The 15,948-nt window shown below is 38.4% G+C and overlaps 1 protein-coding gene across 2 annotated transcripts in view; it reads right to left on the bottom strand.

Moving 5' to 3' along the window:
• Positions 1 to 1,107: 1,107 nt before the first annotated feature.
• The window catches only part of LOC147618266 (MADS-box transcription factor 23-like), a 38,817-nt gene continuing 23,976 nt past the window's right edge, over positions 1,108 to 15,948 (bottom strand). For both annotated transcript variants that reach the window (XM_086774711.1, XM_086774710.1), the window contains exons 4-8: positions 2,564 to 2,625; positions 2,334 to 2,433; positions 2,197 to 2,238; positions 1,965 to 2,006; positions 1,108 to 1,590 (exon numbers count right to left, since the gene is read on the bottom strand). In XM_086774711.1, coding sequence (XP_086630837.1) covers positions 1,411 to 1,590; positions 1,965 to 2,006; positions 2,197 to 2,238; positions 2,334 to 2,433; positions 2,564 to 2,625 — 426 coding nt within the window. In that variant the 3' untranslated portion in view covers positions 1,108 to 1,410. The remainder of the gene's footprint in view (positions 1,591 to 1,964; positions 2,007 to 2,196; positions 2,239 to 2,333; positions 2,434 to 2,563; positions 2,626 to 15,948) is intronic.

Below are 15,948 nucleotides of genomic sequence, written 5' to 3'. Positions count from 1 at the left end.
TGTAAACATACCTTCTCTCCTTAGATGGTTAGCAGTTTCTGAGCATACGTAATGAGCCTCTCAGCTACTCTCTCAGGCAAGGACTTCTTTTTGCGGTCCCTTCCCTCATCCTCCGTCGCCCACAACCTCTTCATCTCATCAGACCCTTCATTCCCACAGTCCCCCCAACCACGATCTCCTTCATCCGAACGATGCTCCCAAAGGCAATCCATGCATGCAACCCGTCACCTTTCACTAAGTGCGGGGCATGCTCAAGCACGTGTGAAAGTGCCCCACGCCCCCCGATGGCCGCCACCTAGTACCAGATTTAAAAGCCACTTGATCTCCCGTTCCTGGCCTCACGCGATTTTAGAGAGGAAAGCTTTTATTTCCGAGACTGCCCACATGAGGACCTGTCACCCCCGGTTGCAAGCACTAACCGCTCTACCTCTCTACTCGGCAGAAGCATTAGCTTTTGAAAATACTCATAAAACCGCGTTTGTGCACTTCAATGGCATTTGATCTTTAGTCATTTGCACACTCCTGCATTCGCTATCTCATCTGTGCACTCCTGCTGCAACTATTCGAGTAAAAGCAGCAACCTGCATGCGGCTCACAACTGTGCAGCCAGAACACAGTGGTGTAGCTAAACCATTTCCTTGTAACCAGTCCAATCCGATCACATATTGTAGGCTGGAGGACAACCCTGTCAACACTGCAACCACGATGATATCAGAAATTGAGCTTAATTAGTAGTGCGTCTAGGCGCACCTTTCTTATGTTAATCTCAATCACTTTGGGGCGGTAAACCTTCACTGGGGCGCTGGCTAGCTTGCAGCAAGCAAGCAACAAAAGACATGATTTCTTTTGCACAGCTGTAAGGCGGCCATATGCTGCAATCCTGGTGGATGATCTAGGCTGTGGGTGCAAAACATTCACAGCGTACATATAACAGATGCACGCCTTCTCCACATATTCTATATCTTGATCGCCTCAAAAACCCAACTCAAATGACAAACTGACAAGATCACAGGAAACTTACAGATTGACCTTTGCTACAATCATGCTTAGTATAGAAATGGAGAGATTCTTTAAGCATTTTACCTATACTAATGACAATTATGAGTATTTAATAGAAATGGAGAGATTCTTAGAGCATTTACGTACTAGTTAAAATCATGTTAAGAGTCACGATTGTTCTTAAAATATAAATTCAAGGAGGGAGCATCAATCATAGCTTTAGGTTTAACTTGTAATTAGGGAAGCTACGTTACTGATACTCTCAGTGATTGTGCATGAAAGCTCACTACCATTGTTAGTGGCGATGGTTGCAATGATGATAATCACACCGTCCTTAATGTATCAGAAAACAAGAATACTGTTTTTTTCTGATTCATTACTCAGAGGTGCACAAAGCCAATGTGGTGCAGCTCATCTCTGTGGGCATCCAAGTTGGAGGGTTGTTTCAGCAACATTGATCATGGATTCATTCTCTTGTGCAAACCCTAACTGTGGCCTTGAGGAAGCCTTTATACTTGAGCTATCTTGGATGTCTTGAGAGGTTGTTTCGGTGATGACACTACGCGCTTGCATTGAGGATGCTTCCGCAAGCTGAATCATACAGAAATGTGTGAAAAAAAGGGGGGGGGGAAAACACCAAGTTGATTTTTCTTCCTCTTTTTTTTTTTTAAAAAAAAACCTATTGAGAATCACATTCAAGTTTAAGATTATAAAAAGCATTCTAAAGACCTCCATGATGAAAATAGGAAGGATGTCCTTTTCAAAAACTATTTTCAATGTAAAATTTTAATACAACAAAGCTTCCATGAGAGTTTTGCTTCCTTGGAGTTGGGGGAGGGTGTGTGTGTGTGTGTGCACGCGCACGTGTGTGTAGGATGACCAAGGAAAGGGAACCCATCTATTTGCATATGTTTCTAGTAATACCCATGAGAAGCATTGTCTTAGACACATGTAGAGAAAAATACCTTGGCTCGTAGCATCTCATTCTCTTGTAAAAGTAGATACTCCTAATATGGGAAAAGAAAATCATAAATGAGAAAACAATAACATCACATAGTGAAAAAATAAACTTCCAAGAGTAGATACTCCTCAAATGGGAAAAGAAAATCAAAAAGGAGGAAAAAAATAGCATTAACATAGTGGGGAAAAAATTTGCTTCCAAAAGTAAATAAAAGGGAAACACTACAAAATGCATACCTTCTTATGACAATTTTGAACTTGTTCCATCAAGAGTTGCACCTGCCCAAGGTATAATGATTTAAATACTTCTAAAATAAGATTTGGAAAAGTTTTAATTTAAGATATCTTATTATTAGTGTATACTTAATCAATACCTTTCTTGCTCTCACTCGAGTTATTCCAGCTTGAAGTTGGTTTTCAAGCTTTTGCAAATCTTTGATTTGAAATCCCGATAGATTTTCTCCCATTAGGTTTCTACAACATAACCGAATAAGTAAGGAGAAGATTCACAATTAAAATGAATGGCAAGGACTCCCTTCAAAAAGCAACCTCTTTTTCACTAAGAGAACCCTAGAAAATATGCCTCATTTAACAAACTTAGTACCTATATCTTTCCTCCATGTAAGCTAATCTCTCCTTACATTGAGTGGCCTCATGTCTCCAATACTACAAGAACAACAAGACACTAGTACATTAGAACCATACCAACAATGTCATTAATATATCTTCAAAATTAGTACTATATCTTTCACAAAATCATAATTACTTTGATTATATATATTAAAATATTATAAGTAAGAAACATATTTTTGTTCTAATATTTTATAGGGGTGAAAACAAAGGGCTCACTTTGCAGTGTTTAGATCCTAGCCTTAAATAACCCATAAAACACGCAAAACGACTATAAGCATTATGTCTTTAATGGCAACTTACACTAATCCTAAGGATTTAAAGTTTCTCAGAGTTTGAGAACTTTTCTTCTATGTTTGCATGCTCAAAATTTGTATGTGGTGACATTAGTGTAGTTGTTTGTGGGCTACACCATACTCACTTTTCAATTCACATCAAGGAAAAATTATATTATTTCATGCTTATTTTTACAAAAGGACAACTTATAGATTTACATGCTATATCATGTTGGGGAGACAAGTAAAGTATCATGTTGGGCAAAAGGACAACTTAGAGATTTACATGTTATATCATGTTGGGGAGAAAAGGAAAGTACCCCAATAACTATGTATCATGTTGGGGGGATAAGGAAAGTACCCCAATAACTATGTATCATGTTGGGCACTAAGCACCCTAGATAAGCTACCATGATTCTACATACAAAACACTGATGGGTATTAGTTTAGACACAAAGACCAAATGCTAGATATGACTTAGATAGATTTGGCATACTCTAAACATCTTGCAAGCAAATGTATAGTGATATTTCCATTTTTGGGCCCACTAAGGGCATAAGGAGATATTTAGAGGAAAGTTTATTCTCAAATTTAGATGTGATTGAATAATGTGACCAAACTATAGATCTATTGTGTGTAGTCCAACATTATTACCCTAAGTGGGTGTTAATAATGTAAGCCAAAATCCACCATCTTTGACATGGTTGCCTAATGTGTCTTTATGATTAAACTCTTGAATTAATGGCATGACCAAGTCGAGCTAAAATTCTTTTTAACGTGCATGTTATGGGAGGGGCATCAAACCATTTGACCTTCGTAGCTCAATGTAATAAAATCATTTTTAATTAGTTTTTTGCATTGTAGCTAGACAATAAATTTTGAGCATGAAGATTCACGTTGACACCAAATGGATGTACATGGATGATGACATCCATGGGATGATGTGGCAATTCATGGACTCATCCCCATCACTTTAGTTTATGTGGTTATGCATGATAGGTTATCACATATAAAGGTACATGGATGATGTGCATATAAATTAAAAGGTACATGGATGATGTACATGATGATGTATCAGGTCATGAAATTCATCGCTATCATAGGTTATCACATATAAAGGTACATGGATGATGTGCATATAAATTAAAAGGTACATGGATGATGTACATGATGATGTATCAGGTCATGAAATTCATCGCTATCATAGGTTATCACATATAAAGGTACATGAATGACATGCATGTGATGATGTGGTAGGTCATGGAATTAGATCCTATCACTTTAGTTTATGTAGATATGCATGATAGGTTATCACTATGAAGCCTTTTTAAAAATTTCAAGTTAGTAGAGTCATATTGCATGTTTTTTTTTATATTTTTGTATAGAAGGTCATTGATGCTACATGTTGAGATTGAATAGAAGGTCAGTACTGCCACATGCCGAGATTTTATGAAAAGCATCATGTGATACAACAAGATATTAGATAACAACATGCTGAGCATACTTACAATCATGCATATGGGAAATCGTGTGTATGGAAATGGAAGAAATCTATCAAGCATCATGAAGTTACCTAGGCATCAAGGGTGCTTGTTTAGACTAGACATATATATGATCATTCGTGAGTCCATCACACAAGTTAAATGGTAGATCTCATGATGTAGAGATTTACCCCTATTTTCATACTATACGGATGTATAATTACATATCGAGTGCACTTTAGTTATACACTAATTGTTAACACTAATCACTACAAGAGAATCATTGTTTTTCGACGCTTAGTTTCCATGCCTGGTCGCGCACAAGATAATTTGAAGTGTCGAGGGGGGGGACGCAAGATTTGGAAAGATTTTGAATTTGAATGAAAAGTAGCAACCGTCGAAAAAAATCAGCACCGAAAAAGCGATCAAAATATACATCAAAAAGAGCGTGGAAATTTTATTTTTTTGACTCTTATTTCCACGCTTATTTCCACGGTTATTCTGATTCTTTTTCCCACTCTTATTTCGATGCTTTTTTCCACCCTTATTTTGACTCTTATATGTTATTTTAATGCTTTTTCCCACACTTATTTCGATGCTTTTTCGCACTATTATTTTGATGTTTTTTTCGACCTATATATCGACGGCGCAAGTTTTTTCAGTAAAACAGAACCTCTCTTTTTTTGCATTTTTTTTCGTGCACGTGTGTTTTGCTTGCTTCCTCACCAGGTATGCCTTCTTTTCTCTCACTCCCATCTCCTCTTGGTTACATGTACATGTGATGTAAAATGTCTGTGTGTGTAATTATAAGTAATTTTCTTATTTTTTTGCTTTGTCATTTGTTTTGCAGGTCCTTTTATCTCTCCCAAGCTCTTCTCTACCTCCTTCTTTCCCCTCCCCTCCCCTCCCCTATCCTCTCCTCTCCTCTTGGTTGTTAAATTGGTGTGTGTGTTGAAGGATAAACCTCCTTGTGTATCCATGCTATTCACACTTTTAGGATTTTGTATTACTAATTCTTTTCTCAACTTTGTAGGTCTTATAATCCTCTCTTTCAACTTCACCAAAAAGAGGTAAATTTTTTTCTCTCTTACCTCTCTTTTCAATTTTGTATGTATGCATTACGTTCTTAGGGCTTTAGTATGTATGCATTACTAATCCTTTCCTCACCCGTTTGTTGGTTTTGTAGGTCTTCTAATATTCTCTTTCAACATCACCAAAAAGAGGTAAGTGATTTCCTCTCTTTTCTATCTTTTTATCCTCTCTTTCCTCTATTTTTATCTACCAAAAAGCGGGGTTTTGTTTTGTAGGTCCTCTATGCATAGAGCTCTAATCATAGAGCTTAATCTATACATTAAGCTCTATTCGTATAGCTTAATGCATAGATTAAGCTCTATGCATGCATTCATAATGCATAGAGATATATGCATAGATTAAGCTCTATGCATGCATTAAGCTCTTTCTATGCATGCATTAAGCTCTATACATAGAGCTTAATGAATGCATAGAGCTTAATCTATGCATGTATTAAGCTCTATGTATGCATGCTTAATGCATAGTGCCAGGGTACGGTTTAGTTTAGGATAGCTTGGCTTGCATACTGCTTTATGCATAAGCCTCATGTATAATGCTTTATGCATAAGCTTTATGTATAAGGCCTGATGCATAGCTTTATGCATAAGGCCTCATGCATGCTTTATGCATAAGCTTTAGCATAGCTTGCATAAGGCTTGCATAGCGGCATAGTTTGCATAAGGCCTGCATAAGCTTTAGCATAGCTTGCATAAGCTTTTGTATGTATGCATTACTAATCCTTTCCTCACCCTTTTGTTGGCTTTGTAGGTCCTCTAATCCTCTCTTTCAACATCATAAAAAAGAGGGAAGTGCTTTTCTATCTTCCTCTCTTTCCTCTATTATTATTGCGCCCTTGGGTGCTGGGGATTAGTTTTTAGATTTGCGCATAAGCATTATGCATAATGCTCATTCATGCTTTATGCATAAGCCTCATGCATAGATTTATGCATAAGACCTCATGCATGCTTTATGCATTAGCTTTATGCATAAGGCCTCATGCTTAAGGCCTTATGCATAAGCTTTATGCATATGCCTCATGCATAGCTTTATGAATAGGCTTTAAGAGGGATAATTCATGTGTATGCTCTTATTAAAGTGTCCATGAGGGCTTTGTTATGTGTGTGTAGAAATATGTCTCGCACTACTCCAGATGAGACATCGGCTTACTCTCCATCCTTCTCTCCATATGCCATATCTCCTAACGAGTTTATGGGTTTTTTTAGCACAAGCCACGCCCAAGCAAAGAGCAATGACACAACAATATTTTACGAGGGGCGGGCACTTTGGCCGCACCATCGGGCACCACCACCGCTAACCCTAGTTCACCTGTACAACTGCCACAAAGGGCCACTAGAACCCCTCCCTCAGGTCACTTGTCCACTCATCGCAGAGAACAACACTCGAGTAGTGGAGGTGGAGGCGGTTATTGTCCAAGTGGGGGCACGGATGGGTCTACGCCCCCACATGAGTGTCCTTCCCTATCTAGTGCCAGAAGCACTCCACGCTCGCGATCATCGTCGCGACGTTTTGACACACAGCCCACACCTGCCCGATGGAGAAAAATTTTACACAATTGTCAATGGCAACGTGGTTTTGGATAATGTCACGCAAGAGAAGAAGAGCCGCATCCGCGAGCTTTGCCAGATTGTCTTTGCAAATGACTTTATGACTTTATGGCCAAAGTTGGATAAAGACAAGAAAGATAGAGTCATAAATCAAATTAAGGATGAGTACAAGCCGGCCGGCAATAGTGATGTCGTCTCCATAAGGTGGATAAAGGACCACATGGTGGACGTCATGAAACATTGGCGTGGGGAGATGTGACTAGGAGAGTGAAGGCAGGGCGTGAGAAGCCTTGGTACATGAGCACCAATGATTGGAATGAGGAGAAGCAAAAGCATGCTCGAAATCCCTAACGCTACAAGGAACAAGAGGATGTGGCCAAAGCCCACGAATGGAGAGCATAGGAAGCTCTCACCTTGGAAGCGGTGGTTGGGACGCATTCCATGTCTACTTTGTAAGTATCAACATTTATCTTGTATATTTCATTTAATGTTGTCTACTTTGTAAGTATCAATGCTTATCTTGTTGTTTTGGTACTTTTAGAATCAAGTGGTTGGTTGGCCCGCAAACAACGGGAGAAGAGGAGGACATTGCTCACTACCATAACACATACTTTCTTTTGGAGAAGCTTGAGCGAGAAGGCGCCAACCTCAATTGGGGGTGCATTGTAAATATGGTAAGTGCGGCAAGCCTTAACCTTATGATTTGTATACATGCTTTGCCTTGTCATGTTAGATCATTGGTTTGGTATACCACAAAAAGCGTCTTGTATGGTTTTTGCATGGACCAATGCCTGATCCTAAGTGAGGGCTCCACATAGAGTGGCCTTGCCCATGTCTTTCCCCTTGTACATACACATTTTGGTCAGCTCACATCTTTGTTTGAGCTTGTGTAGATTGTATGCAAATTTTGGTTTATCTTGTCAAAGCTTGATATGTAAATTTTAATTTTTTCTTCTCATCAGAGCCTTGATATGTAAATTTCACATCTTGCAATATAATTTGGCCATTGTTTGCACTTTTGTGAATTGTGTACCTACTTTGTAATGTCGAAAACGTTATGGCACTCTCTCTAACTTTTTCAACAAATTCACTTCGTTCTTTACATCATAGTACAGTTGCCTTTGGTACTCTATAAATTTGGTGTAATGGTGCATCCAATTACAAGACTGCAGAGTTGGATGCACCATTATGCCAAAAAAAAAATTAATACCTGTGTCGAAATATGCATCGAAATAGCAGTCAAAACAACAGTCGAAATAGCAATCGAAATAAGCGTCAAAATAGTAGTCGAAATAAGCGTCGAAATAGCAGTCAGAATGTTGGTCGAAATAATCGTCGAACAGAGTGTCAAAAAGTGCGTGGTAAAATTACTTTTTTCGACTCTTATTTCGGCGTCTATTTCGATGTTTCTATTTTGATGCTTTTTTCGACGGGTGTTTTGACGTTTAGGAGATTTTAAGCTTAGTTCTAAAGCGTCGAAAAAAGTGTGGATAATGGCCCTGCCTCTTTTGGTGAATGTCCAAATTAGACATAGCTAGGAGTGTTTTTAATGCGTTCACAATAGAATGTCAAAATTATACATAGTTAGGAGTGTTTTCAATGTGTTCACAATAGAATGTCCAAATTAGAGATAACCAGGAATGTTTTGAAATGTGTTCATAATAGAATGTCCAAATTAGAGATAGCTAGGAGTGTTTTCAAATGTGTTCACAATAGAACAAGATGAGAAAGAATAGAGAAAGCTTGTGGAGATCTTCCATTATTTCTGTGAAAACGTAATGCATGTCTCTATTTTTTAGCTCCCATCCCAATTGACATTCAGTTCCTTTGTTGATAGTGTAGATCGTGTACACTTCAAAGATGGTATCATGGTGGAATAATGGTGGGATTAGTGGCTTTTTTCAACCATTCTTCTTTGTCACAAGAAGTGGACATATACTAGAGAAAGCAAACCATAGTCTCATTCCTAAACTACACCCTATATAAAGAACCAATCGTTGAGTTTTACAACCAACTCAAACTTTGCACTGTGCTCATCAAGGAGATCTTTAGAACCATCATAGCTTCTTAGAACAAGGAAGCTCATGCTACAAAGATCAGGTTTTGAGTGCCATTTTAATGGAAAACAAGGAGTATACTTAGCCTCTGGTTGAAAGTGGACATGTGGTTAATTTTAAAAAAATTATAACCCAGGGTGTTAGATGCAAAGAAACAAAAACATTGCTTCATTTAGATTAGAAATCATAGATTTTGTATAAGATGTTTGGTTTCAAAGCATATCTATTCACATGTCTCAAGTCTTGAATTAAGGTTTGTCATCTTATCAAATACCTCAATTTAGGGTCCATAATTTTGAAAATAGCCAAAACAAAGGAGCCTCTATGTTGTAGGGTTTAGAGGCCATAGATAAATTTTTATTTAAGGGTATAGATGTGTTTTCCTAAATGTTTGGTTTCTTAATTGCTCCATAAAATTACTAAAATATGACACCTACATCTATGTCAAGATGTTAGATATTGAAATGAAGTAACCATAAGGTAAGATTTGAGATAAATCATTATGTTGATTAGCATACAATTAAGAAGAAATCATACACAATGCATAAGTGATTTAGCCTTTCATCAAAGGATTGAAATGGCATTCAATAAGCCAAGGTATGGAATCTAGGCTCCAATGTACATTCCAAAATTCATATGATCAAAAGATACAAATGAGCATCCATGAGCCCCTTTGATACTTGAGCCCTATGACTATAAATCTAAGCTATGTGACCATAAACCTAAGCTAACTATATTCAAAATGCTACTCCATTACAAACCATCCTTTCCCCAATGATGTTGTCCTCAAAATCTATCATGTGTACACTTGCCATATCTCCCATATATATCAATGATAAGAGAGGGTTCCATCATATGTACAAGATAATGTCAAGGTCTCCAAAAGTAGACATATTGAAGTAGTAAAAGTACACTTGCCATATCTCCCATATATATCAATGATAAGAGAGGGTTCCATCATATGTACAAGATAATGGAAAGGTCTCCAAAAGTAGACATATTGAAGTAGTAAGAACCCTAAATAGATTCCATGAATCCATAGCATGAGCAATGTAGAACTAGACCCTCCAATCATGAACGAAGTGCTCTTGAAGCATAGTGGACTATTATGACAGCCCATGTCGATGTTGAAACCACTTTCAAAACACTTCAAAATGAGCCCCAAACTACATGTGCATGATGTCAAAGCATCTACATATCATAAAACCATTAGAGCTCATTGAGATCACCAAAAGTGCCTCTGCCAAATCTGTCCAAAGAATTAAGAATGCACATCTTCCATTGTAGGAGTCATAAAATCCCATATATTGCATGCGGAATGGTCAAACCACATCCTCCCATAATACAACTTGTTTGTTGCACATAAGAAAATTGTTGCCATGTAGTCTCATCCATAGGTAAATCCACTAAAACATGAACAACTCTCCCATTGATGAATCCCACCAATAGGGTTAAATGGAAATGTTGTATCATCTTCATTATTCCAACCTCCGGGGTCAACTCTCTTTTATGAAAGAGTGATACTCATATCACTTCAATTTTGTGAGACTCCTTGGCATCCCCTCCTCCATTCATGAGAATCATGGTGGCTAAACCTTCCTAGCTTTGCATACATGCCCAGGTGACCTCTTTGCACATGAAGCATAAGCCTTTTCTTCTTAACTCATTAATATCTGGGTCATCCATACTTTGAGTCTTGTTGAAGGTTTTAGGAGACTTCTTAGTGGAACTATTTCCTTGGCATCAAAACAAGCTTCGCTGTTGGGCTGTCCACCCCCATAAATGGTAGGAAATCTAGGAATGAAAGAGGGTGGTATAGAAAGAGAGTTTGTATACCTGTATTAGGAGAAATATTGGTGGCTTAGATGGGTCATTCATGAATAACGTGGGCTATGATTTTCTTTATTTGGGCTCATAAATCTCTGTCAACCTCAAAGCCTCTTTAAGGGTATGTAGTCTTTGAGCTGACACATCCGCCTTGATGGAAGAATCCAACCCATGCACAAACTTCTTCATCTTCATAACGTCACTTAACCCTACCACATACATGGATAGCTTCATGAAATTCTTTATGCACTCTCAAATTACCTTGCCCTTTTGAGTGAGCTCATACCATTGCACATGCTATCTATATAGCAAGGTGAAACGAAATTCAAGTTCATCTCCCTTTTCAAATCCTCCCATGAGTTTTGTATATTCCCAAGTTTAACCATGTGTCTCTACCATTGGTGAGCATAATCTCCCAAGTTTAGGGAAGCAAATTGCACTTTGTCTTGCTTGCTCTTGGGTTAGAGCTTAAAATAAGTCGCTGACTTGGGGATCCACTTCTCCAACTCATGCAAAGAGGAACCATCACCCTTGAACTTAGAGAGGGACACCTTATCCTTGATATCTTTAGAAGTATTAGAAGAAGTGTTCTCATGATGTGGCTTGCTCTTTGTGATTGCATAGAAAAGTTGGAAAATTGTGCAAAGTCCTTGTACTCCTTTTTTATAAAAGAGGGTAACTCCATCCAACCATGATGAGCCACCACTTGTCTTTATGCAAACAACATGTGCTCCCAATCATCCTTGACCCTTGAATATCTTCATAAGTGGCTTAACATAAAGTCTTTCCACAAGAAATTGTAAGAGAGTATCGTATGAAATGGCTTGTGCACCTTGAGACGTGTGCTTATGAGTGCCTCCTCTTCAACTTCCTTTGAAGCTTGCCCAATTGATGGAGAAGTGCTTTTGTGAGTTCTTGTCACAATAAATTGCTCTTTATCTTCATAAGTGGCTTAACATAAAGTCTTTCCACAAGAAATTGCAAGAGAGTATCGTATGAAATGGCTTGTGCACCTTGAGACGTGTGCTTATGAGTGCTTCCAATATTTGCCTCCTCTTCAACTTCCTTTGAAGCTTGCCCAATTGATGGAGAAGTGCTTTTGTGAGTTCTTGTCACAATAATTTGCTCTTTCAACTCCTCCATTGTATCCATTTTGCCATGATTCATTAACTCCTCCCCTTCCATGTCTTCCATATGTCCAATGAAAGCTTTCGGGGCCGACCTTTTGGCTTGCCAACCATAATGGATTGTGTTGAGAAAACTGCAAATAAATGGAGCTAGGGTTATGTGATTTGAACAAACTAAGGTTCTATGTAAAGGTAATTAGATGAGGCATAATCCTATGTGATTAGTTTAAGTTCACTCCGGGCCTTAATACTCTCTACTTTAGGTTTTTATAAAACAAGTCTTCACCAAAATTGGGTCGTCACTCCTCTACTCAAGAGTCCAATTTGGGAAATATTTAGCTTGTTAGGATCCTTTTGAGGATTACTACATACCCATCAAGTTCAGTCCATAAGATCACTTTTGGTATACTGTAATGAAAGGGGCTTGGGTTTTAACATAAAGAAAGCTGATGGGCATGGATATGGCCGGCGGGCAAGTATGGGGTCCCAACATTAATAAGTGTGGAAAGGTGGGAAAGTATATAAGAACAAATTGTCATTAGGGGATCTTATCATTTTGATGAATCAAATCATACTCCTTGGAGCTCCAAGCTTCTATGGCTATGGTGGTACTCCGTTGAGTGCATGTGGTACTCCATCAGCAGGAGTGCATGTGGTACTCCATTATGAGTACATTCTCTTTCTTTATCTCCCTATCATTGCAGTGGTATCAGAGCTTTGTCTTTGATCCAATTTTTTCTGATTTTTTTTTAAATTTTCTTGATCTTTCTTGAGTTTCTTGGAAATTTCCTTGATTTTTTAAATTCTTAATTAAGAAATGGGGCATGGGGATTTGGGATGCTGGAAATTCCTTTGATTTTTGAATGATCCAAGTTTGGCGGCGGGCTATGGGTCACTGTGGACCAAAATTTGGGATAGCCACTCCAAACTTTGAAGAGCATGACCAAAATTGGCAGAAAATTATTGTTAATCATGATTAGTTACCTTAATCAAAACATTTATTATTTTCTCTCTCTTCTCTCCTCATGTGTTGATCCTCTGAGAGAAATAGGGTTTCTTCCATGTAGATCTCAGTGATTACCTAGGGTTTCAGTCATTTCCCTCCTAAATCATGTTGATCCTCTGAGAAATAGGGTTTCTTCCATCTACATCTCAGCCATTACCTAGGGTTTCATTCATTTCCCTCCTAATCAAGACCAAGAAAAGATCAAGACGGAAATGTACTTTGCATTACATCCCCGTGAAGAGGAAAACAAAGTACAATTTACCATGTTGCATTTGGAAGATTATGCCCATTCATGGTGGCAATTTACTCAAGATGAAGGTATGCTTTTTGACATGTGAGCATTCAAGGATGCCATGTTTCAAAGCTTCACATCTCCATTGGAAAGAGCTTAACTGGTTGGACAATGGTATGATTTGGAGAAAAAGGAAAGTTTTGTCAAGGAGTATAGTAATCAATTTAGAAAGCTTTTCATGTTTGTTGGGGCAATGAATGAGAACAAAAAAATGATGAAATACATACATGGATTGCAATAATCATAACTTGAAGCTTATGTGAAGGCTCAAAGATCTCAGACTTTGCAAGATGCCATGTATTATGTAGAGGTCTTTGAATCTAAGTATAAGGTGGGTGTTACAAATAGATGGAATGTGGGATCAACTAAGTCCCAAATGCAGTAAAATGGCCAACTTCTACCTCTTCAACACCTTATGTACCTCGTGCAAGCTTCCCTTGAACTTCTACTCCCATATCCTAGTGTGTATGGACAATCAATGAATGTGAAATGGAGTGGTTCTATGGCCAAACCTCCTCTCAAGAGTGATGCTAAATCTTCTTCCCTTCAAGGAAAAGTGATTAAAGAATTGTCACAATTGGAGATGGTGGAGAAGAGGAAGAAAGGGGTTTGATTCATTTGCAATGAGAAATGGAGTCCGGAGCATGAAAAGATTTGCAAGGAAAAGAAGGTAAGAGCTAACATGATCTTTCAGGTGGTTGAAGATGAAGAGGCACCATTGGATTATATGGATGAGGCTGAATTTCAAGCTTGTGCAAATGAAGTGATAGAAGAGCCTACTCTTGACCCTTCTCAAGAGTTTTCATCTAGGTGGAGAGGATTGGGTAGAAGTTGAAACAAAAGAAAGGATATCCATGCTATGTGCCATTTCACAAGAAGCTAAAGCAAGATGCAAAGGTTCCAACACTTTGAGGCTTGTGGGGAAGATTGGGGACAGATCCATTCATATACTTGCTCATTTGGGGAGCAGACATAGTTTTGTGAACTCTAAATCAATAAATTCTTTGAAACTATGCCAAATAGAGATGATGAAGCCTCTAAAAGTAGAGGTTTTAAATGGATAGCATGAGCTGAGCAAGAGTTGGGTTGCAACAAGGATCTCTTTGTCTTTCGATTATACATATGATACTCGTTTGATTGTTCTTGATATGGTTCCCATTGATGTGGTGCTTGGATGCAATTAGTTGCACACTTTGGGTAGGTTTTCAATGGATTTGAAGCACATGAAAATGTGGTTTATGCACAAAGGCAAAGAACTATGCTTGGATAGAATTTGTAGCCATGCTTCAACCTTGGTGTCTAGGAGACAAATGCAGAGAGAGTTGAAGAGTTTATGCCTTGTTTACATGCTATAACTCACTCGTCAAGAAGAGGACAATGGGCTGAAAATACATTTTGAAGAGATGGATGCCTTGTTACAAGAGTACAAAGATGTGTTTGAAGCACCTAAAGGCTTGCCATGTACTAGAGAAGTCTACCATGCCATAGAGCTTGAGAAGGATGCAAAACCAATCAATAAGCCTCCTTATAAGCTTTCAAAGGAAAGAAAGTGGAATAGCTATTTCGAAATGGGATTCATACAACCAAGTCAATCACCTTTCGCCTCACCCGTTTCATTAGTGAAGAAAAGGATGGATCTTATAGAATGTGCATCGATTATAGGGATCTCAAAAAGATCACTATAAAGAATCGATATCCCATTTCAAGGATTGATGATTTACTTGATAAATTGAAAGGAGCAAAATACTTCTCCAAGATAGATCACAAGTCCGGGTATCATCAGATAAGGATGAAAGATGGTGATGAGTTTAAGATGGCATTCTGGATTGAATGGCATCTATTTCAATTCATGGTTATGCCTTTTTGATTATCAAATGCCCCAGCCACATTTCATGCTCTCATGAACAAAGTTTTGAAGCCATTCCTCTACAAATCAGTTTTGGTCTTCTTTGATGACATATTTATGTATAACAACTCAAGAGAAGAATACTTGATGCATATGGAGCAAGTGTTGAAGGAATTAAGAGAGCACAAGTTGTTTGCCAAGTAAAGCAAGTGTTGAAGGTATTAAGAGAGGATAAGTTGTTTGCCAAGTAAAGCAAGTGTACCTTTGTCACAGGCAGTGGAATACTTGGGTCACATTGTGAGCAATTATGGTATTAAGATCGATCCCAAGAAGGTACAATGTGTGAAAGAGTGCCCTACATCCACCAACACTACTCAACTAAGGGGATTTTTGGGATTATCATCCTTTTATAGGAGGTTCATATGCCGTTATGCTCACATGGCAACCCCACTTAGGCTTAAGAAGGAAGCATTTTTTTGGGATGTCGTGGCCAATAAGAGCTTTCAAGAGCTCAAGCAAGCACTCGTTTCATCTCCAATATTGGTTTGCCCTGATTTTTCTAAGCCTTTCATTCACTATACGGGCAGATGCAATTGGGAAAGCAATTAATGCCATGCTCTATCAAGAGCATGGGGTGATTGCTTATGAGAGTAGAAATCTCACCACTGAGGAGGAGAGGGAGCTTCATGTTTATGATCAAGAAGTGTTGGCCATTTTGCATGCCGTAAAGAAGTGGCACCACTATTTGTATGGTGGGCATTTCAAAGTAAGGAACGATCACCGAGTACTCCAATTTTTCCTCACCCAACAAA

The sequence above is a fragment of the Cibotium barometz genome, chromosome 35, assembly GCF_041138505.1.
Source record: "Cibotium barometz isolate CiBa-2024 chromosome 35, ASM4113850v1, whole genome shotgun sequence".
NCBI lineage: Eukaryota > Viridiplantae > Streptophyta > Polypodiopsida > Cyatheales > Cibotiaceae > Cibotium > Cibotium barometz.
Note: the sequence above shows the minus strand (reverse complement) of the source record. Positions and strands in the feature narration are given on the sequence as shown.